This window comes from Panthera onca, chromosome B2, assembly GCF_046562875.1.
Source record: "Panthera onca isolate mPanOnc1 chromosome B2, mPanOnc1 haplotype 2, whole genome shotgun sequence".
NCBI lineage: Eukaryota > Metazoa > Chordata > Mammalia > Carnivora > Felidae > Panthera > Panthera onca.
Window position 1 is genome coordinate 143,411,784 of NC_138343.1, and position 23,908 is coordinate 143,435,691.

Below are 23,908 nucleotides of genomic sequence, written 5' to 3' on the forward strand. Positions count from 1 at the left end.
CCAACATAAAGCACTTAGTAATGAAAATGAGTCAGAAACTTGGACCACTGTGAGCAGAGGTAATGAATCATGTATTACTGTATCGCAGTATGAAGAAGTATAGCCAGGCCTATGCTTTTAGTTTTAATTCGGGGGGTTGATAGAGTCTTTTTGTCCTTCCTTTTTCCCTTGTCTCCAGCTCTAATTTTTTGCACACGCTAGGGGGTAATCGTAAACATTAGGGTGTTTATGCTTCCTTAAATCCCCGCTAACATTTTGGGATTCTAAGGTCACATTTTATGCTTTGCTACAGTAGAATGCAGGAAGTAGGTGGGGGTTCTTCGCTGGTTTGGAGTTTCAAAAAAACGGCACACTGGACTCCATTTTGACATCTTTGCAAAATGGCAGGAGTAGAGGCCACCACGGTTCAGGACGCCGGCTGTAGCTTCGGGTCCCTGGGCTCCACTTGGGAGCCTCCACTCACTGGTCTCAGAGCCCTGGGAAGTTCTGTTCTGAACCTCAGCCATGAAGTGGGGTGACATCTCCACATCACATGCTTGTTGTGTGACTCAAGTGGCTTCCTGCCTGTTAAGTGGCCGTGCCCGCCACAGCGTATGAACGAGGTAGCTCTCCCCTCGGAGTCTCACCAAACCACGAACGATTCACTTGGTTGTAACTCATGCAAACAATAAACATATTCCGTGGGCTTTGATCCTCTGAAGTAAGTGAATTATGTAGAGAATATAATAGATGGCTCAAATTGTCATCCCTTTAGCATTTTATATTTGCAAAGATAGGCTTAATGAACCAGATTATTGCTTTTAAAAAAAAATTTTTTTTTTAATTTATTTTTGAGCGGGGGGAATGAGAGAGAGAGGGAGTGAGAGAAAATCCCAAGCAGGCCCTAAACTGCCAGCACAGAGCCCGGTGTGGGGATCGAACTCACAAACCATGAGCTCGTGACCTGAACTGAAATCAAGAGCTGTGTGCTTAACCGACTGAGCCACCCAGGCGCCCCTGAACCAGGTTATTTCTTAAATCAGTTTTTTTTCCAGTGCTCTTCCAATTGGGGTTTTCCCAGCTTTGGATGTGTTGATTTTCAGGCTTCTGGAGAATCGCTTCCGGCGATTTCAAGACCACAGTTGGCGCACCATTAATGTGTGCAAAAGAAACGCAAAGGAATAAAAATGTCAAAGTGTTAGTTTCGCTTCCCAATAAAAATGGGAGTTGTCTTCGAGTTTACTGGAAACGGTGACATGCAGCTAAAATCCTTTATCTTTTCAAGGGGAAGGTGAATCCTGAGGGAGGGTTAACAGAGGCTCCTCTAGGTCTGGACCTTACGTTGCTCTGGTAAATGAAGTCTCTGTTCGTGACCCACAAATGTCTCGCTGACCCATAATCACTCACTGCCCACCTAAGGGAGGGGCCGAGATTGAGGCGGTTCCACCTTCCTCCCTGGAAGGAAGGAGTCCACAGGGGCTTCTGGGACTCCTCTAAGTTGGAAAGTAGGCTCCGTGCGGATCCCTCAACCGGTGTGGGGAGAGGAAGGCGCCTGGGGCATGTAGGCCCCATAGGTAAGTGGTACCAGCCACTCTGTGGCCGAATCATGCTTATCTCAGGGTAAAGAGCTCGTGTTCTCGCAACTTTGGCCATCTTGCTGTTATTACGTTGCAACATAGAAGACTTCTTTGGGTCTATTCCGAGGGGAAGTTCTATTAGCGGCGTGGAGCATTTGCTGGCAGATGCACAGCAGTGGAAAACCCCCCTCTCCCCTTCCCGAATCCCTTGAGAAGAGGAAGGAGCGGAGATGTTTGTGTGCAACAATGCCCAGCATTAGGGGAAAAGCCATTTGGGTGTTCGTCCAATGTGCGGAGGGTCTTGTCCTCCCTCCCTCCAGTTAAGTGAGTGTTGGAGGCCCATGGGGGAAAATGTTACATTTTTTGTCAGATTAAAAGTGGTTCCCAATGGATCTAAAAGAAGATGAAAATGAGTGCATTGAGGCCTCCTGGCTAACGTGAGAAGGTGAATGCTGTGTGCGTGAATCTGGACACCTCTCTGCGTGGTGCCCAGGAGAGGGTCGGTCTCACAGTCCCCAGCTGCGGGGAAGGGCAATGGCCATGAGTGAACGGAAGTGCCCAGGATTCCCAGAGCCCTTTGAAAGCCTGCAGACCTTCAACACTGGCCTCTGTGTGCGAATTGCTGATAATTAGATTTGTCTCTGTCACTTTCCAGGCTGCAGGCTGGTCGGGGAGGGGAGGGCTCAGCACTGGTGCATTCCTTCAGTGTTGGAAGGAAGCACTGAGCCAATCCTCCTTAACTCTAACTGCCCAAGGAATCCGAGGAAGGGGTGCCCGACACCAGCACACGTGCACCGTTAAGCCAACGCATTTCCTTAATGGTGGTCTTTGTTTCCCCTGGATTTTGAAAACACTCTTTGCAAAACCATAACTGCCTTTCTTTGAAGTAATGTAGCGAAGAGTTGTGTATCTTCTCACATGTGGCCACAGAGGAGGCAGAGTGAGCTCTTTGACAAAGAGACCCAAGGAGGGGTGGAAATCGGTGAGGAGAGTTAGGGGTTTTCTTCAGGCAAATGTCTTTCCATCTTACTCCCTCTTGAACTTTGTACCACAAAGGCCGTGAGTCCTAGTGGGCTCCCATGCCTGGGTCTTAGTAGCTACTAATAGTATTACCAATACTAGTCTTACTAACGCTAAGAGTAGTCCTAATTACTAGCTGTATTTAGTAGTTGCTGGTAGGCATGATACCTATTTTGAGATAGAAAAATGGCGGATGCTAGGAAAATAGGGTTTCATTCAAAGACATGTCTGAGGATCTCTTACCAAAAACCAGCAGTGGGAGCTCATGCCAGACGTCGGTGAGCCGGTAGACCAGGAACGGAGTGATAATGCCACCGATGTCGCACATGGAGGAGCAGACAAGGACACCGAGATTCCTGAAATGCAGGAAACGGATTGAACTTTTAGCTTCTCGCCGGATGGTAGTTATCCCCCACTGCCTCCACATAAATACTTCCCTACATCACTAAAATGTCTGTGAACTGGAAAAAAAAAATTCACATTATTATATGTGTGTGTTCACATTATTTTCAACACACACAAATGGTGTGATACACAGTTCCCTCCCTATTCTGTTGTGCTTATTTCATGTTAGCTTTTTTGAAAATTTTTAATGGGGGGGTGGGCGATTTTACTCTTATCACCTGTCTTCTCTACGCTGTTCTGTGGTCCTGTGTGTGCTGTTTCTGACCACGCTCTCCCAGGGCCATTTGGTCATTGCTCTCTTGCAGTCAATACGCTGTATTTCACCCTAGCCGTAAGTGTGAGATGTGGCCTCGTTACTGCCTTCACATGTTCTAATCTTCTCTTACCCGTGTTTTGGAAAGGAAGGCGTCCTCTGAAAAGGTGTCCCCCACTGGCACTTGTGCTAGGTCTAGCCAACAACCAAATGTCCCGACCACCCTCTTGGCGTTGAGGAAAGCGTGCTAACCTGATGAACGTGGGGTACAGTTCCGCGTTGACCAGGCAAACCATTTCGTAGGCCATCGTAATCCCCATCCTACCCAAGCACGCGACTGTAACTCTTAGCCACTGCAGATCTGAGGGGCGAACACACACCAGTTACCCACGCTGCACTGGGTAGCGGCCTCCAAACCCTGGTCTGCAAACAGTGCCCCAGAGGCATGCAAAGGGAAAGTCCGCATTCCAGAATGGATTGAGAACGCAAAATGCTTCTTCTATAAACTCCAAGTCTTGAGCAAGATTCCCCACATCTGTTAGTTTTAACTTGGACACAGTTCTAACAGTCTCTTTAGACCCCAGTCATGAATGATGACAGAATTATACCAGTTTTCAAAGCTGGGCCAACTCTAGTCTATAGAGGTCGCCCACAAGGAACGGTAAAATATGGGAATATTTTAAGTAATTGCTAATAACTGAAGGATGCAAACAAAGCTCCTAGTTGCTAAGAGGATTCTATCATATAGGTTCTTCCTCTCCTTCGTTGAGAACGCATTTTAAAAAGAAGGAAAGGAACTGAATAAGTGTTCATTTGTTGCATTTACCTAAACTTCCTTATTTGTTCTGAAGAATGATGCAGGGAGGCCAAGGGAGTTGTCTAGATAGTGTCTGGGAAACACTAAAATAAGACTTTAACCCTGGGCCTGCTCTACCCCTGCAAAGCCCATGCTTTCGTTTCTGGGCCAGGCCAATGGTCTGTAGCATGAGTCCCCTTAGCCTTTCTTGTTCTAGTACATTAGAGAACAATCAGGTGTGATTGTATTATATCAGGCAACCTTTGGGTACAATTGTTCTTAAAGACAGGGTGGCTATATGGTTTGCTCAGGGAGGTCCCAGATACTGTGTTCACTCTTTCCAAATTGATTTGGATGACAAATTACATAGTCCTACTCTCAGCGGGCTATGCCCTCCCTCTGCTCAGGGCCTTAGAAGACAAGACCCCAGCTTGGCCTGACACTTACCATCAGGGATAAAAACCGAGGCTAGGCAGGCTACCCCTGCCACCATATTTGATGCAGCCCATGGATAGCGGCGACCTAAACGGTCAATGGTGAGGATGATGAGGAGGGCAGCTGGAAACTCCACCAGGGCAGAGTAGAAGAAATCCAAGTAGAAATTGCTCCCTGCAAGGCCCATGTGCATGATGAGGCCCTGGTAGAGAACAGAGCTCGTGAACCTGAGCAAAGAGGAGAGCTCAGGTCAAGCCAAGCACCAAAAGCAAATCATCGAGAAGGAGCGGCTTCTGGAAATGAGAGTGGATTGTGGGTCACCTTTCTTTGTCATCTTAGTGCTATTCCCTCTCTTCCACTGCTTTTGCATCATCTGACCCACTGTGGTGGCTGGTTGTGACCCCAGAACCAGGAAAGCAGAAGAAATTAAGATAGCATTCCCTGGCCAAACTGAAAGGCAAGAAGAAATTTCTTTCTAGAGTGATTTATTTGGTAAAACTGTATCAGTTTATTAGTGGCTGTTAATTATTATCTCTTTGTGGTTTTCTGATGGAATCGGGATCAAAAGGCTTGGCTACTTAATTCAAATTTTAGGAGACCAGAGACCCAAATAGGTACCAAATTCCCAAATGGATACGGCCTCACTTCTTGAGGATTTCTCTTCTGACACCATCCAGATAGCATTTTGACGATGTTTTTTTGCTTTGTTTTGTCGACTGAAAGTGTTTGTTATCTGTAATGGAAACTAGGAAGACCCCTGGCAAGAGCCACAATCATTCAGAAAAGGAAAGAAGGCTAACGAAGCCACATTTCACTGCTTCGTGTTACGCGCAGTACTGTAAAGGGTGCCAGATTAATTCCTGGTGAGCCTTGTTTCTGCCAGTGGTTACAAATCTCCGTTTGGCCAGTGTCAGTCCAATCACACTGAAAGGAAAGTTCACTGGACTAAGGAAGGCTTGGTGCAGGGTGAGGGCTCAGAGCTCCAGGAGAAGCCGGCAGACAGTGAAAACAATCACGCTTCAGCCACGGATTGTGGAGCTAGTGGATTACTCTTTGTGGCTTGTTCTCACTCGTAAGTTTATTTTTTTCTCCAATAGACAAGAAAAGGAAGAGACCCTTCCCTTGCTAGCCCTGTACAATAAGGAGAGATCTACACTCATCATAAATATAGAACCAGGAGTTGTCCGTTTTGGCTAAATACCGGAATCATCTGGAGAATGTTAAAATATCGGTGCCTTGGACCTTCCTTCAGCCAATTAAATTAGTATTTTCAGGGGGACAGTGTGGGGAGTCTGGGCTTGGTATTTTATAACCTCCCAGGAGATTCTAAGGCAATGCCGAAGTTGAGAACGTGCTTATCTATGCTTTGGGACTGTAAACCGATTTCAACCTCTGCCCCCCCAAAAAATACCAGGAAAGCCTGCAATAAGTGAGTCCCCTCACCATCCACAGTCAATACCAATACTGGAACTAGGCTATGTAATGGTGCTCTTGGTCCCTCCCTTAATGTGGATGATGGGGCTTTAAAAAAATGTGGCGAGGTTTTGAAGTGAAAAACATTCCTTACCAGTTGTACATCAGGATCAAAGTGTGTTTCCTGATCTGAGGGGTTCTGACCAAATCAAGAAATGAAGGATTCAGCTTCTCGTCAGCTTCCTCATCAGGTCTGAGGCTCTAGGAATAGAAATCGTAGGAACAGCTTTGTGTGGTTACAGACAGTGTCCCTGTATGTATGGAAGCCGATTTGACAATAAATCTCATATGTCAAAAAAAAAAAAAAAAAAAGACAGTGTCCCTGTGTAGTACAGGGAATCACAACAGTAGGTGACACTTTCTGGGGGCTCATAGTGAGCCTTTCATATGTACTAGCTCGGTTAATCTGGACTATCCTGGAAGTTAGTGTCTACCTTTTTTCACCCCTTTCACAGAAGAGGAAGCTGGGATTTGGGGGAGTTGGGTAACTCATGTGCCTCTGTCAAGGGGCCCTTGGAGGTAAAGCACAGGGGGGCAGGAGGAGGCCTGGCTCAGTGGCCCTGTGGGCTGAGGGCATGGGGCGCCCTCTCTGCAGGACCGGCTGGGACCCCGCAGTCAGGAAGCTCTGCTCTGGGACCCTTGCGCTGGGAGCAGCTCTTTATCGCCTAGAGCTTGTTAGAATGAAAGACCTGGGCCCCCATCCAGACAGACTGAATCGGAATCTGCATTTCCACAAGGTCCCCAGGTGCACCCTGTGCACAAGTATTAATGCTCCAGAAGCTCGGCTTTAGAAGAAAATAGTAGGTGGTGGAGTTGAGACCCAGTCTCCAGGGTTTTAGGAAGCAGAATGTTCGCAAAAACCACTCCTTCCGAAAGCAACACTGGACCGGTGCTAAAAGCCCGAGGACAAGAGGAAGAACCTCCAGCGGACTTACCGCTCTTCCGTGAACCTGAACTTTGGCCAGAGTGACTCACGTGCTTTAATCCCTGACCAATTTCTGAAATGGCCTAAAACTTAATCAGTGCTTGGCTGGTCATCAGCGGAAAAGACTGTCTACCCAACCACCAGAAACCAGAGAAGAAGTGAAAAAAAAAAAAAAAAAAAAAGGCTCTCAGGGTGGCCCAGGTGACTCAATCAGTTAAGCGTCTGACTCTTGATTTTGGCTGAGATCATGGTCTCATGGTTCATGAGTTTGAACCCCTCGACAGGTTCTGCGAGACAGCACGGAACCTGCTTGTGATTCTCTCTCTCCCTCTCTCTCTGCCCCTCCCTCACACACTCTCAAAATAATACATAAAGAAACTTAAAAAAAAAAAAAAGCCTCTGAGTCCCCAAATGCTCAACTCTAAAGTCATATAAATCGCAAATGCTTACAGGGAACCTAGCTTAGATCCTCACACAGAGATGATTTACTCTTATTTTGACAGTTTTCCAATCAGCTTGATTTTCTCTGTTCTATCCCACCAGATAAAAAGGCTTAAGTTAAAGGTGATGAGGTCTCCTAGAGGCAAAACACGAAATGCAGAGAAAATGGGCACCCCAGCCGCTTGTTTGTTTGTTTGTTTTTTTCCAGAGGGCAGGAGAGTGCTCACGATGTTTTGGGACAATTTCTATCCAAAATGTTTAAAATTCTAAGAAATTATTTGTGTTTGAAGACTCTTGCCTCTGTGAGCCCCTCCCCCCTCCCCGATCTGGTAAGGAAGACATTGGGTAGTTGGGTACAAGTGGCCCACACAGCCTTGGGTGACACATGGTAGAAACTCCTCATTTGCCTTTCAATGATTTTCAGTTTCCTTTTCCTTTTCTGCTTTGGATCTATTTAGAATCCAATACATTACCGGGGACCATGAATCCGAGTACCACGGAAACATCCTGTTGCATATGGTGGGCCCCTTCTATGACTCCCCATTGAGAACACACGGCTTTACCAGATTCTCCTTTGTCACCGTTCCATCATTTGATAGTTCAGCGGCTGGCTCACCTGAAGGGAGGTTGGCAGAGATTTTCCATTTTTCTTTGCGATGTGCTTAATGATCCTCATGGCTTTAGCATTTTTGTTCTGGGAGATCAGCCACCTTGGAGACTCAGGGATGCACCTAGGGAATAGCATAAGTGTTATCAGAGTTGTTCAGCGGGGGATGGGTGGAGGTCTTACTGAACCTTCTTCCCGCAGTGGTCACAGTCAAGTGTCTGCAAGTGAGGTTGGGTTGGATCTACAAAGGAAATAAAACCGTGCAGGGGTGGCACAGCAAAGGAAATCGACAAAAACAGAAAGCAGCCTACTGAATGGGAGAAAGCATTTGCAAATCATGTGCCAGGTTAAGAGGTTCATACCCCAAATACATAAAGAACTCATACAACTCAGTAGCAAAAAAACAAAAAATCTGATTTGGAAAATGGGCAGAGGATCCTAATAGACGTTTTTCCAGAGAAGACATACAAATGGCCAACAGGTACATGAAAAGATGCTCAACATCACTCATCACCAGGGAAATAGAAATCAAAACCACGAGGGGATATCACTTCACATCTGTTAGGACGGCTAGTCTCAAAAAGACAAGCAATAAACACTGACAAGGGTGTGGAGAAAGGGAAACCCTTATGCACTGTTGGTAGCAACATAAACTGGAGCAGCCACTATGGAAAAGAGTGTGGAGTTCCTCAAAACATTCAAAATAGAAAGCACAACATGGTCTAGCCATTCCACTTCTGGGTATTTATTAGAAGGAAACAAAAATACTAATTCAAAAAGATATATGCACTCCTGTGTTTACTTCAGCAAGTCATGGAAACACCCTAAGTGCCCGGGGATGGATGAATGAATGGCTGAAGAAGATGTGGTGTATATTACACAATGAAATAGTACTCAGCCATAAATAAGAATGAAGTCTTGCCATCCGACAACATGGGTGGGCCTAGAAGGTATTACGCTAAGTGAAATAAGTCAGAGAAAGACAAACACCACATGATCTCACTTATATGTAGAATCCAAAACAAACAGACCGAGCTCATAGATACAGAGCACAGATGGGTGGTTGCTGGCGGAGGAAGCGGACAACATGGGGGCAGAGGGTCAGGAGGCACAAACTTCCAGTTACAAAACAATTAGAAGCCCTGAGAATGCGACGTATGGTGCGGTGACCACAGTTAATAGAACTGTATTGCGTATTTGAAAGTTGCTGAGACAAGCAGTCTTCAAAGTTCTCTCACAAGAAAAGGATTTTTTAAAATTTTGCAGAGGCGACGTGGGTTTTTCCTCCCTCACACGCTGACTTGTGTTCAGCCTGGTGCAGGAGACTTTTGGGGCATCCTCTTCAGGGTCCCCGGTGGTCAACCGGATGCCCAGGCAGCCCTGTGCTAGAGGGAGGAGAGGCGGGTCAGCTGGGCTTTGCGAGTGCTGAGATCTGCCGGGTATGGGGACAGCAGAAGGCAGTTCCCTCACGGGGGAAACCAAGTATTTTACGTATATTATTCTGAGAGCTGATTTCTCAAAGGGAGGAGGTAAGAGTTTGAGATAAGATGGTAACAGAGCTTAAAAGCCAGATTGCTGGATCTGGCGGGACACGGGGTGGGCGGCCCTGTACCTCCTGGAGCAGGACTCTAGCCACCCGGATCTGTGTTTGGAGAGTGTTCTTGGAGTAGCCGGTTCAGGGTCGATGGGAGGAAGAGGGACTGGCAGGAAGGAGGTACAAGGACCGCCCTGGTGGGAGTCCTGGCATAGAGTCCGGAAGGCCCCATGTCGGGGCCTCACCCTGGGGGAGAAAGTTGCTCTGAGAGGGCCCAAAAGGAACTCGGGATGGATGTTTGTGGGAGTGCCATGGAGAGAGGAATCAAGTCCAATTCCTCAGTGAAGGCTCGACATCAGGAACAGAAATGTGCTCGGCGGCGGCCAATCCACAGCTCACGGTGAGCATCCTTTCTGCCGTGATGCCGTAGCATGATTTTCCTAGATCGCATTTGACGCACAGGTTCAGCCCAGTCGCTCACACCCCAAGAAGCGGAGTCAGCCGAGCCAGGTGTCAAGCGAGCTGAAGGGTCAAGGAGGACCTGGGAGCCACGTCAGAGAAGACAGGAACCAGAAATGGCTAGCCTCCCAGTGGAAAGTCTGGATGGATCCTCGGAGGCACATCCAGATAGGTACAGAGCTGCCCGGTAGAATAGAAATTAATTTTTTGAAGCTCTCGGTGCAGAATTAGGAACCCTGGGTAAACATGCCGGGAAGGTAAATTCCGGGTCAATGAGAAGTCTCTTGAAGACGAGCTTTGGGTTCTGCAGTGAAGTCTCTTGCTTGATGACAGAGTAAGAGCGAGAACAGTTTTCAAGCAGAGGCTGAATAATGATCCTCTGGGGGCATTGCTCTGGGGCTCCAGCCCTGGACAGGAAGCTGTGCCAGAGGGCTTCTAATGTCACCTCACCTCTAAGAGCTGACAGCTACCGGGACACACATGCCAGTCTCACCGTGTCAGGTGAACAGCTGATCCCAGCAAGCAGTGAAACGTGAAGGTTACAGAGACATGAGAGAAATGCCACTGGGCAGGGGACAGGGCCCCCCACTGGCCTTGGTCAGCCTGCATGGAGTCCCTCCTCTGGTGACCATCGCATCCCCTCCGCCCCTGTAGCCCGCCCCCCACCCCTTCTAGCCATGGCACCGCCTCTGTCTTCTGTCCTGACTCCTTGTCCTCAGCTAGGCTTTCAGAATTTAGTATATTTTTTTTGTGTTCTGCCCCATTCGCTTCCTCTCCGGGCTCTGCTCCTTTCCTCTGAGGAAGTGCCTCTATCCCCTACCCACCAACAGGGGGATTTTTCTTGAATTTCTGGTCCTCAGGTTCAACCACCCCTGGCCGTGTACACGTTGATGTCCTTTCCAGATGGATCTCAGATTCGGCATGTCCAAAGCTCACCCTCATTATCCCTCCTTTCAAACCCACCCCTCCTCTTGTGCTCCTTATCTCAGCACGTGCAGACACAGAAGCCTCCACTCCACCCACGAGGCACCTCCTCTCTCTAAACCTTCCCATTTGGTCTCCACCAGGCTCTGTCCCTGCTCACTGATGAAACTGATTTACAGTTTTCTCCTCTTCATAGGCCACCACTTGTCTTAACTCAGGCTCTGTCTCTCTTGCAAGGATTATGACGATAGTCCCTTACCTAACCTCTTTGCCTCCACTCTTCCCCCTAAACATCTGTTTTCTACTCTACATCTCCACTGATTTTCGATGATGTAGTCCCATCACGGAGGTCGTAGAATTGGAGGTAAATTAAATTTGATTCTATTGAGTAAAAATGGCAAGAAGCAACACATCAGAGGTGATCAGAACTTGGATGAGAGGTGCACCTTTTCTGTGATGCTAAAGCATCAGGAAAACAAAACCGTTGAAAGATTTTTAGGCAGGAAGGGAACACGGTGGAACTAATTTTAGAAATGGAGTGTGAAACATGCATTGGAGGATATGGAAGAGCGAATGTCAAAGAAACCAGGGTGAGTCTATCGTGCGGGTGGCTTCAGAGATATAAAGGAGATAGAATGGATATGGGAGGGAGGTAAGGGTCCCTCTCAGAGTTTGATCGGATTTTGCAGGAGAGCCAGGCTTTCTGGAAAGGGTTGAGATGCTTAATTCTTAGACAGGATGACTCTGGGAGGAAGAGGTGACAATGTCCAGAAAGTGGTTTGTTGCTTGAGAGAAGGATTTGCACGATAACCTAGCATCCCTCTTGTTTGATTTCAGGTAAACTCGCATTAGGAATTTCTGATAGTTTCTGCTGTTTCCACAGTTTCCCCGGCAGGTGTGACAAACAAGTTTCACATGTCCTGGCGACTCTGACTGACATGGTCTGCCTGATCTGGGATAAAGACTGCTGGATTGATTAGAGATATGTGCCTTGGGCAGGGATGTGGTTAAGTGGTAACACTTGTACGCTAAAGTCTCCTCTGAGCAGGGATGGAATGAGAGTAGTAATATTGTCAACCTCTGCCAAGGGCATTACAGCCACTAAAAGTTAATTTAAACACCACATTAATAATGTAAAAAGATGTGAGTTATAAAACTCTTAAGCCCGAAGCAAAAGGACATTTGATTTCCAGAGGGCAAGACACGTTGAAGTTCATGGGGGTTTTTTTGTTGTTGTTTTTGTTTTGTTTTGTTTTGTTTTGTTTTTATCCCTGAAACACTGACCTGGGCTTTCCATGAAGGAAAAGAGTGAATTCAGAATTTAGTATACACCTTGGAATACAGCTTGGAATACAGAAGGATGGTGTGCATTAAGGAGAGGTAGCCTTTTCAGGAAAACAAAATAGTTCAAGTTATTTCCTTTTTTGTTCCAAATGGACTTACCAGTAATAGAGCAAGAAGAAGACGTTGGGCAGGGAAACAGTGAGCTGGAGCCACCTCCAGTGAGGAAGCACGTATGCCACCCCCACCAGCGCCAGGAGCCCAACGGTGAAGGCCATTTGGTAAACGATGCCCACTGTTCTCCGATAGCTCAGCCCGACAAACTCCGTAACTGCAGAGAGAATCCAAACGGTCAACGCAAGTCAGTAGGACAGGGAGTTGGCCATCCAACTTCGGGGAAACTAGAGTGCCAGCCTCAAAAAAGAGTCCAAGTTCTAGAATGTTGTATACAACTTTCTGAATAATTTTAAGTGTTCTTTGGGACTGATTTTGTTATAATTTTGCTGTTGTATTAATATAAGATGTTGTAATTCCACATTGGGTGGGGGGGAAAGGCCTGCCAGTGTGAGCAAAATGTTTGATCGATAGAATAATTTCCAGGGAAAATGTGACTGGATTTCAGATACATGCAAAAAAAATGTTTTTTTGAAGCAATCCAAAGTTTTTATTTTTTTAAGTTGTGTTTGCTTTTTTTTTTTTAACATTTTTTTTCAAAGTTTATTTATTTTTAAGAGAGAGACAGAACATGAGCTGGGGAGGGGCAGAGAGAGAGAGGGACACAGAATCCGAAGCAGGCTCCAGGCTCTGAGCCATCAGCACAGAGCCTGATGCGGGGCTGGAACTCACAAACCCCGAGATCATGGCCTGAGCCGAAGTCAGATGCTTAACTGACCGAGCCACCCAGGTGCCCCATGTGATTGCTTTTTTTTTTTTTTTTTTATGTAACCCAGTTGTTTCTAATTGCAAAAGTTTGATCTAGAATAGTAAGGCAGGGGTAATTTACGATGTGAATAAATGGATCAAGCACTGAATTGAGATTGTAAAGGATTCTTATGTAAATGAACATCTCTTAGATGAGTTAAGTATTTTCTTGCCAATCCTAATAATGCATGTAAATGTCTTGGAAATCTAGCAGTGGGTTTCCCAACTGATTGGAGTCTGCTAGCATTGGCTTGCACGAACTGCTTTATAAATTTTCAGGGATTTTGCAACTTGGTCATTAAACCCATTAACCTCAGTCATGGTGGGAGTATTTACAACTTAGATATCAGACAACTCCACAAATCACGGCTCTTTATTTTCCAAGAGCCAGGTTGGCAGCGTAGCTCTGCATGTGGCATACGAATCAGCTTTACCCCATTCCATGGCTCCACCCTGACAGCTGTATGAAGTCTGCAGGACATGGACTTAGGGGATAGTCATTTCGTTCTCGCAAACACTCTAGAACTTCAATTCCAGATATTCCACGAGCCACAGACCTTTTGCTCTAAATGTTTAGTAATCGTGTTCAAGACGTCAACTATTTATAAACCAAATATAAATGCGCCCCCAAAATGTTTCTAGAAATTACTGCGAATTATCAAAAAGTATTTATAACGGAGTTAAACAAAAGTCTGTAAGTGCTCAATAAATAGAAATATCTGTCTTTCAAAGTGGTTGCGGCCACGGAGAGGTCTGAGGGTGGTGGGGAGGGAAGAGGTCAAGCAGCAAGGTGCACCTCAAGGACATTCAGAGGGACTGGAGAAGAGATTAATGGGCAGAAGGCTGAAATTTAAATTTATACAATGAAATTACACATATTTCTACATATCATGTGCTCTAAAAACCAATTACTGGTTGAATAATTGTACATTAATTCTTTTGTTGCCTGGGAATACGTTAGGGAGGTGCCTACCAAGACAGTAGCCTTCTGCATCTCACAGAGTTCCCCAAATTAACTTTACCAGGTGAAATTCTAAGCACACATACTCCAGCTCTTCATATTCTAGTTCCCATGGGTAATGAGAGTTTTATGATGGTGATGGTTTAGATTTCAAAGCGCCCATTTCCCTTTGTATGGATGCTCTTTGAATGTAGCCAGGGGCAAGTAATGATGGCGTTAATCCCCCAGATCTAATTATGGTGCTAATTTTTCTCACTATGACTTTAAAGGCGTTATGCTATTTATTGGGATTCAAGTATTCTCCCGGAGTCCGTGGAGTTTAAGCATAACTGGCTACCAGTGTGTGGGATGAAGTGATATTCCTGGTCAGACAAACGGCTGTCGAATCTAGATTGCCCACGGGGCTTATATTCTCCGTTTTCTTGTCTATAAATTGAGGAGAACAGTGGTTTGCAAGAATCCATTTATGCAAAGCAGTGAAGTCCCTCATAAAGCTGACGTATGTCTCACCATTGAATTTTCTTTATGTATAGACCTGGAGGGCTAGATTTTTCTCTGTATGTAACACCCCCGGGTATAGAAAGCTTTTTCCTAAAAAGTTATATTAGAATCTGGATGGTATGTTTACCCTCATTTCTGCCTTCATTGTTTTCTTTATAGAAAGAATGTAGACTGAGCGCTGAAAAGATTTTAGAAATACTTTTGATAGAGAAAAAAAAATCTCTAAACATTTTCTTGAAGCTGGGTCCGTTTTGGGGCCCAGCCCTTCCCTTCTCCTATGGATTTTGGCACAATGTCACTTAATTCTCCAGGCAGCAGCCACAAACATTCTTACTCAGGATGTAGCCTATAAGCCAGCCTGCCTTGCTGACCAGCCCCTGGATCAAACGGAAAATTAACACCCAGGTATAGTTTGGGGAAACGGCCAGCAGGAGTCCTGATGCAGCATTTATGAGGATCGTAACCAGTAGGCAGAGCTTACGGCCAAACCTGCAAGGAGAGACAATAGAATTAGATTAGATTCATGAAGGCTGTAGAAAATGCACAGAAGTTATGGAAGTCTCAAGAGGAGGTTGGCTCTGAATTAGGCAAACTCAGGAGACGCGGATTGATGCCCACCTAGGGAGAATCCCTGACTTCAGGTCAGTTCACTTTAGTACTTTTCCCCAGGGCACTCTGTGAAAATTCTATGCCTCATTCACCCCAGGGCCCCAGAACCTTCTCAGTCTCACACTGTGGAGGGTCTTCAGGCAGGGGGTGACTCTTCCAGGCCACCCAGGGGCCCATCTGGGTCTTCCTTCATCCTATAAGCTGGGGTCTCTGCACCAACAGTCTCCATCAACTGCCCACCCCAGAGAGTTTTTCTTTCGGAAAAACAAAAATTTCAATACTGCCTTTGGACTTTGTGGTATTTGCATGTCTCCCCGGAAATGGTCTCTGGTGTCAGCTGCGGGGGTGGAGGGCCTTTGTCATGGAGTACCCCAGGTTAGCTTCTTGACATTCTATCTGAGAGCCTTGGGTTTTCATCAGCTTAGGGACCTGGAGAGGGTCCCAGGACACAGAGGAGGGGAAAACTTAGAAACCTGGTTGAATCTTGGCCTTACCAATTACTCCGATGTCTGTGTTAGTCAACCTTTCTGTTTCCTCAGCTGGAAAAGACCTGTCCTACCCAGTCGACAAGAGGGTTAAGTGAGATATTACGCGGAAAGAGCTAGAGACACCGGCTTCCTTTCCCCCCATGTCTTTCCTTCTGTGTGTCAAGCAGGCTGTCTGAGAGTTGACTTTGGGGCAGAGCACTGTTAATTCATGTTGTCATCGCGTTCGCCTTGTTTTGTTCTAAGAGTCGTCCTAGTTGGCCGTTAATGGGTATTTTAAAGATTCTTCAGAGAAGGCAATGTTTTAGTCAGTCTTTGCTTATCTACTGCAAACTCAAGTCACGGACTGTTTTATGTCATTCCCTTGCACATTTGATGGTGGCTGAATATTTTTTAATAGTTACTCTGCTCCTAGGCTGCTACATCCTAGAGACCATTTCAATACCAGCTGACCGTTTGAAAATAATCCACAACATCCTTAACAATTATCGGGGAATGTTAATGTTTTAAATCGGAAATTGAAAGATCAAGCATTCTCATGAGTAATAAATGTAAACCGCTGAACTTCTTTCTTTTTTTTTTGTATGGTTACTTATTTATTTTGAGAGTGACAGAGCACGATCATGCATGAGCTGGGGACGGGCAGAGAAGGAGAGAGGGTGAGGGAAAATCCCGAGCAGGCTCCATGCTGCCAGCGCAGAGCCCGACGTGGGGCTCAGTGTCACAAACAGTGAGATCATGACCTGAGCTGAAATCAAGAGTTGGACGCTTAACCGAATGAGCCACCCAGGTGCCCCTAAACTGCTAAACTTCTTAAGGTTTGGACCATTGATTTCTTAATTCTCAGCCAATGGTTCCCCACCGTAAATATCTGCCTCTTTGGCCTTTTATTCAAAGTCTTCCAAAATCCCATCTTGACAAAATGTTTTAGCCTTTCATCTCCCGTGTCCTCCTACCCACACCCCTTCCTTTACCCTGAAAGAGTCTTTAAACATTTGTTCAGGTGATAGCTCTTTAGCTTCCAAAGTTGACCTGGGCCTCCCATACTAGTCACGCTCCTGTAGATGGACAAAATCCTGTGGCTGATAAGAGAGAATATTTGCCATTGGAAACTGAGAGCATGAAAACCTTCAGAAAATCAAATCTGTGATGCAGAAAAACTTCAGCGGGGGACACGTGCCAAATAAAGTCACGACGCCGAGCCTCAGGTTCCTCATCTGCAAACTGGGAATAACAAAATCATGTTTAAAAGGCTGTGATGAGTCTAAATGATCTATAACACATCAGTGTGCCCAGTACAGTGCCTGGCACATGGTCGGTAGCGGAGGACTTGTTTTGGAAGATTTCACATAGCTGGGTGAGTTTGACTATGACCCGTTGAGACTCCGATTCTGCTCTGATCTAGTTCCATCACGAAATATAGAGGAATGGGGGCTGGCTCTTGTTAGTTGGTCATTAGGATCTCAGAAAATTTGCAAGCTAATTGTTAAACACAGCCACTGTTAGAAATTAAATCCTACACTTAAAATTAAGGAAATTAGATTAAAAACAAGTGTAATAAGTATGCAAAACATTGCTTCCTAATTACTCTACTGTGTTCGGCCATTATCTGTGCTCATGAGATTATTTACCTCCGTCTGCTGTATCTGTACAGTGGAAATACCATACGATGGTGCCTATTTCCGGCCAACCCTGTGTCCAGTGGCCTCACTCTGGTGGCTTGAAATGGACCACTGTGGGAGTACTTACACCAGGGAAATCAGCAAATTCTACACACCAGGCCTCTATCCCTCAGAAAGCCAGTCATTAAACATTTACAGGCATGCCACTAAATACAGAACTTACAATTACCCATCAGTAGAGTAAAAAATCTGGAATTGGTGAGAGATTACTCTTTTTTTTTTTTTTTTTTCTTGCATCAGGTGATACTAAAAAATGTTCTTTAGGAGGTTTGAATGATGACATAAGTTAGACATATTATTAAGGGCTTGTTTTCAAATTCTCTAACACACACCCTTCCTTCCTTCCTCCCTTCCATCAGCAAAGCTGACTTCCAGAAAGTTGACATGGTGTAAAACTCAGTATTCTTATTTGTAACCTTTTCATCATACCCTCCTGGTTTTCTTCTAAAAGATACCCTCATCAGCTGTTGGTTCATATCTTTAAAAAGCATCACAGAAGGCAATCGATTTTAGTAATGTTAGTTTAATCCATAGCACGAAATGATTTTCCATGAGATTTTGTACCATTGTATAAAATCTGAGTATTGTTCAGAAAAAAGCATTAATTATGCAAAAGATAACTTGCTTTTTCTTTTTAATCCAATGGCTGTTGTGACTCTCACCCGCATATGCAAGTAGAACAGAAGAGGCAATAAACAACAGAAATTCAGACAATTTAAGAAACATAAATGGGGGCGCCCAGCGGCTCAGTCGATTGGGTGTCTGACTCTTGATTTCAGCTCAGGTCATGATCTCAGGGTCATGAGACTGAGCCCCGCGTCGTTGGGTTCTTCACTGAGCATGGAGCCTCCTTCAGATCCTCTCCCTCTCTCTCCCTCTTGCCCTCCCCAGCTTGTACTCTCTCTCTCTCTCTCTCTCTCTTTCAAGAAAAAAAAAGGAAAAGAAATGAAGATTTGTATATAGCTTTTTGGGGAAGAATAATGAGTAATCAACTTTACATAGAAGATTTCAACAATAGGAGCAAAATAATGAGATGAGGTCATCCAAGAAGGTGGATAATTGACTCAGGATTATAAATCAGGAATGCACTGTCAGGGTGGGGAATTATAACCTGTCTCCTTCTCTGTGAGTGGGATGAGAATAATTAACTCATTTCTTTAACCAGCCGAGAGGCTCAGTCACCTATTTGCTCACTTCTGTCCTGGCAGCTGAGTGTTAGTATCCCCACCTTATGGGAGGGAGGGAGTGGAGAGGGGGCAAGGAGGCAGGGGGCCGGACAGCCACACACTCTAGACCGTCCCTTGCCTGCAGCTCTCCTGACTTAAGGGCTCATCTCCAAACCATCGACCTATTGGTTGTGGGGCAATGAAAATAAAAGCAAATGACCTTCCTTTTTACCTCACAAGCCTCCCACACAAAGTCCCAGGAAGAACCTTTGAAGGAGGGCGGAGCAGACAGTTGCTGAAGTGGAGCGATGGATGGACTGCCCTGTGGCTCAGAGGCCTCGACTGCCATCCCCTCTCCCTCCCGCCGCCACGGTGGGCCCGGGCTCTGAACGCGCAGATACCCCTGGGAGGGGATGGATTAACTATTGTTACCAATCTTTAACTCATTTGCAAGTTTCCATCCAGCCTGACCATATAGCATCATCAAAGAAAATATTCTGTTTACATTTAATATAATACAGGTTTGGGTTTATCTCTAGCACAGATCTAGTTGGGGAAAGCAATACGCATAAAGCGTGTTTACCTAGATTCTATGTCTTTATTATACAGTTGCATAGCACTGGCTCTGGTTATTCGCGAGAATGATACTGTTCAAACACTGGAGCACAGTGCCTGGCACATGGAAAACACCCAATAAATAGTTGGTATTTCGAGTGCTCAAGTATCAAGTATAAAGCAAATTTTTCTGGTCCTTTCTCTTTTGAGGACTCTGAAAAATATCTAATTGGCCATCAACCGAGTAAAAATGCATGTTAAAAGGCACTTTCAGCACAGTAAATCTGGGAGTGCAAAGTGATGGACATAGAAAAGATACAGGCAGAGCTGGATTAGTGCGACTCACTGAAAACTAGCTCCCCGAACCGGACCTCCTCAGAGGACCATTTGCTGTATGCTCCACACACACAGGTCTTTCCTCGTCTCTCTCCGGGAACACTGACATTGGATAGTGGATATTTACCTCTGTCAGGGTAGACGGCCCCTGTGTCCCTTCTACCAGATGATAACCTAGGTTCCGGACCTACAATTACATCTGTCCCCAGGATCCCTATCAGGAATTCTGTGACCCAGTGGGCTAGGCAAGGACAGCTGCAGGGCAGGTCTACACTGGCTTTGGGTCTATGAGAGGCAGGCAGAGGAGGGAGAGCTTAGGAGCCCTGATGGCTCATGAATGGGGACCTAGTGATGAGGCCAATGAACTGGGAATCACAAAAGGGATCAAATCATTTATTACTCTCCCTTCTAACCCTAGGCTTCTGGATAGTCCACGCGGAAAAACTGCTGCCCAATATAGAACATTCCTCTGTGACCCCGGGGAATTAGAAAACAGACACGTCGGTCATGGTTATCAAAGCAGTGGAAGACATCTCAAATTGTCAAGACGGTTGCCATGAGGCCGGGAAACTGTGGTCTGTGTGCTTTGGGAAAGGATGCTATTCAAGCAGGGGCAGGTGAATCCGAGTGTTTTCCGGACCTGCGGGGCTATTTAAATTCCACCACATTTGTGTGACACCCACCTGTCTGCTATGTAGCCGATACCCACAGAACCGATAAAAAATCCTACATTCACAGCCGACTGAAACAGGTCCAGCATCCAGGAACTGGCACACACTAGGTTAAACTGCCGAGGGGCGAGAGGTTTCCCGGGTCAGGAGAGAAAACAAAATCCTGTTAGACACAGCTCAGCCCAGGGAACTCCTCGAATATTCCTTGCCTTGAGCTGATGTGGATGAATGGCCATAAACCAACTGGTTTTTTTTGTTTTTTTTTGCTTATGTGAATTTTCCTTATACAACCAAGAGATTTGTCCCACGATCTATTTAGCCTTCCACCTAGAAGCATGTCATTAAGCCAAAATCTGTTGTTGGCGAAATCAGCTGAAATCAGGTAAGTGCTCCATTTTCCCTTTCTAATGTTGATACGCAAGAGCAAATGGGTGCGTAAGCTGGATGCCAACGCTGGCCCGAGGGAGCTGGAGCTGGGGTATTCAGCGTCTCTTTGCTGTCTCTTTAACAGTAGGGGAATCGGGGTCGGGGGGTGTCTGAGTCGGTTAAGCTTCCGACTCTTGATTTCAGCTCAGGCCATGATCTCGCGGTTCGTGAGATCGAGCCCCGCATCGGGCTCCTTCTGACAGTATGGAGCCTGCTTGGGATTCTCTCTCCCCTGCCCCTGCTCATGCTCTCTCCCTCTCTCTCACAAAAATAGATAAATACACATTTAAAAAAATAGTAAGGGAATCTGGAATGTTTTCACAGCCTGCTACATTCGCTCTCATTTGGAACAAGAGGCAATGTTGAAGGAACAGGTGGAAATTTGGTTTCTAGAGTGAACTGTTAACTCTGTGGCCTTGGGCAAAATGTTTCTCTGTTCTGGGCCTCAGTTTTCTCATCTCTGTATGAAGGGATGAGATTAGCAACGTTGTAAAGCCTCTTGAAATTGTATGATGTTATATCTGTGATCTCTATCTACGGTTTCATGTAAGCATCAGACCATTTAAGAAAAGCTCCTATACTGGGGAGCCTGGGTGCCTCAGTCTGTTGGGCCTCTGACTTCAGCTCAGGTCATGATCTCTTGGTCTGTGAGTTCGAGCCCCGCGTCGGGCTCTGTGCTGACAGCTCAGAGCCTGGAGCCTGCTTCGGATTCTGTGTCTCCCTCTCTCTGCCCCTCCCCTGTGCATGCCTCTGTCTCTGTCTCTCTCTCTCTCCCAAAAGCAAATAAACATTAAAGAAAATTTTTTTAATAAAAAAAAAAAAAAAGAAAAGCTCCAGTACCTAAATGTCTGTTTATACAAAATGTCTTCACGTTACCCAAGCAGTCATTTTAAATTAAGCCAGGCAGCTGGCTTTCTCTGTATTTTCAGAATAAATGCACTCTCCCATTTTGGTTTGCCTCCAATAAAAGCAGGTCCCCATTTTTTTTTTTTTGTTTTCTCTGTATTTATTAAAAGGAGGCTTCACAATTAGATATTAATGTTGACTGTAGTTTTTAATAAAACAATAGCGCCATAGCAGAAACATCAACCCCAGATGGTTTTTATGCAAACATTTTGAGCAAATCCAAGAGAAAAAAGTAGCTATCAAGAGAAAATTGTATCGTATCATGGTAAGGCACCGTTCAGGTGAGTTCCATGAACTTTCAGGCTCCAGAAAAAGGCTTAAAAATTTTCCTTTTCCTGGAATTATGTCCAAGAATTCGGCTATGCTTTTCCTTGTTTCTTACCCCTGAAACTTACATAAACTGGAATCATTATTGCCAGAATTTGACGAAGTTTTAACTAATTCACTCATCCTCCAGACAAATAAGAGGCTCCATGTTCTTGCCGGAAATGAGGATTTTATAAGATCCTTTGAGCCCCCAAATCACGTCCAGACAGCGTAAGAACCAGGCCTTACTGGCTTCTCCCTTAAGAAAAGCCAGTGTATCGGCTCTCGCCTGCCCTGGGTCCTGCACTCACCCACCTCGGTCACGATGGACGAGCCGGGCGTTTCGTACACCCAGCCGTGCCGACAGGGGCCCAGCGGCAGGTGGCTCCTGTTGGCCGCCAGGCCGGCCAGGGGGTCCGCGCAGCTGAGGGCGCTCTGGTTCCAGTCCACCTCGTAGCGGCGGCACTGGTGAGGGGACGCCTCGCCCGCGGCCCCCGGGCCCGGCGCTGTGTAGTTCAGCTCCTCTGCCAGGCTCCAGCCGCATCTCCGGCTCAGCTCGGCCACCCCGGGGCTCAGGCAGCGGTGATCCGGGGTGAAGGCCAGGAAGACGATGCCCACATAGATGGGGGTGAACGCGGCCGAGAGCAGAGCTAAGAGAAAGAACGTCTGCTTCTGGAAGAAGTTAAATTCCCCTATGTGCTCTAGGATGTCATCCACAGTTGGCATTATTATCGGAGGCAGGAGTCCTGATGCTCTTCCCCGGGCTGGTGCGAGTGGCCCCGAGTGAGGCCGTGGCCGGCTCAGTTCAGCTCTTATCCAAAAGTCAGAGGGTTGGAGGGAGTTTACTTTCGAATGAGACCAACCTTTGATCCAGACCTTTACTTGGTCAGGCTAATTTCCAACTGTGCCCTCCTCCAGCGGACATGTGTCCTGCCGCTCTCCCGAGGTGCCCTGAGCAAGAAACAGGGCCAGATGTTGTGTGTGTGGTAAGATCACTCCCCAAGAGCTTGCCTTACCTCACCCCACCCCCACAAACAAGCCCTCCTCTGTATCACCCAGGGAGAAATCGGAGAGCGTTCACCTATCACGGGCCTGTTAATCTTTCCCCTGTAGGCTAAGCGTCCGGGAAATTAATATATTCGTATCTCACCCACGCAGCCAACCTCCTCTCTAAGGTGCTACAGAGAACGCACACGCATTTGGCTTTGCTCGCCAGTGGGATGTGAATCATGGTCTTGGGTCAGAGCTCTTGTCTGGATTCAGAGCGGTTTGCAGTTTCTGCCACCGGCCTCAGTCTACAAACAACAACGAGCGCACTGGGGATACACGCTTGTTTTAATTCCCCCCCCCCCCACCTAGATTTTATAATTCTGCTTTTCAAAGAATGCCAACCTGACATTCTTGTGTTTCAACCCTGAAGTGTCCTTCCCTTGACCCGTTTGTGGGGAAAGAATAAAATGTTCACCACACATACGGGTCACGTGTAAATGCAGGCAGGCAGGAATGTTTTTATTTTTCTTCTTTCGTCCGAGAGATTTCTGCCCGCGGTCAAGGATGCCTCTTTAGGTTGGTGTTGGGCGCATCCAAACACCAGACAAACAGTCAGTCCGTCTTTCCTGGTGTGCAAAAGGATCCTTCCTACAGCGGGAAGCTGCCCCATGGAGAAGGTGGCCTGTTGATACATCTGCATATGAAAACACCAGAAATTTAATCTCGCTTTCTTTCTTCCTTTTCTTCTGTTGACTAGTCAGTGGGCATGATAATGGTCCTAAAAGTAGTGGCTCATGAGGATCCTCCTCCCTCCTGCAGTTTTGAGCGTCTTGTTTTCTTGAAAAAGCAAGAAGCAGATGCCTGTGGGGACCCTATCAGCCTCTGCTGCACCTGTGTTGGCTCACAGGGGTGCTCTGCTTGGTGCAGGGGTGCATCAGGCCGGGCGGGTCCCTACCGCTGTCCTCCTCAGTTTGCCATTGGCCGCGTGAGTGGGTTCAGACCCTGCGGGACCAAGAGTTTGGGGGAGAATTTCTGGCACTAAAGTTATAATGACAAAGCCCATCGCAATTATCCCCACTGACTAGTCAATAGAAAACAAAACAAAACCAAAAAAACCCAACGAGAAATGGATTACATTTGTGGTTGCATCGTGACTATCCGAGGCCAGAGGTAGGCGGTGGCGAACGGGGATCTCACCTCCTGGAAAGCTGTGGCTCATTCTGCAGCCACCGTGGGTGCTGGGAAGCATTTATGAGAGACGAGGCTGTGGGCCCACGAATCTGA

At 46.4% G+C, this 23,908-nt stretch overlaps 1 protein-coding gene across 1 annotated transcript in view; it reads right to left on the minus strand.

Moving 5' to 3' along the window:
* LOC132667821 (solute carrier family 22 member 2) overlaps positions 1 to 22,652 on the minus strand; it is a 32,664-nt gene extending 10,012 nt beyond the window's left edge. Inside the window, exons 1-9 of the mRNA XM_078447536.2 lie at positions 21,950 to 22,652; positions 20,009 to 20,112; positions 14,827 to 14,981; positions 12,272 to 12,440; positions 7,921 to 8,035; positions 6,033 to 6,139; positions 4,478 to 4,692; positions 3,487 to 3,595; positions 2,820 to 2,932 (exon numbers count right to left, since the gene is read on the minus strand). Of these exons, the coding sequence (XP_078303662.2) occupies positions 2,820 to 2,932; positions 3,487 to 3,595; positions 4,478 to 4,692; positions 6,033 to 6,139; positions 7,921 to 8,035; positions 12,272 to 12,440; positions 14,827 to 14,981; positions 20,009 to 20,112; positions 21,950 to 22,360 (1,498 nt within the window). The 5' untranslated portion in view covers positions 22,361 to 22,652. The remainder of the gene's footprint in view (positions 1 to 2,819; positions 2,933 to 3,486; positions 3,596 to 4,477; positions 4,693 to 6,032; positions 6,140 to 7,920; positions 8,036 to 12,271; positions 12,441 to 14,826; positions 14,982 to 20,008; positions 20,113 to 21,949) is intronic.
* Between the last annotated feature and the right edge of the window lie 1,256 nt (positions 22,653 to 23,908).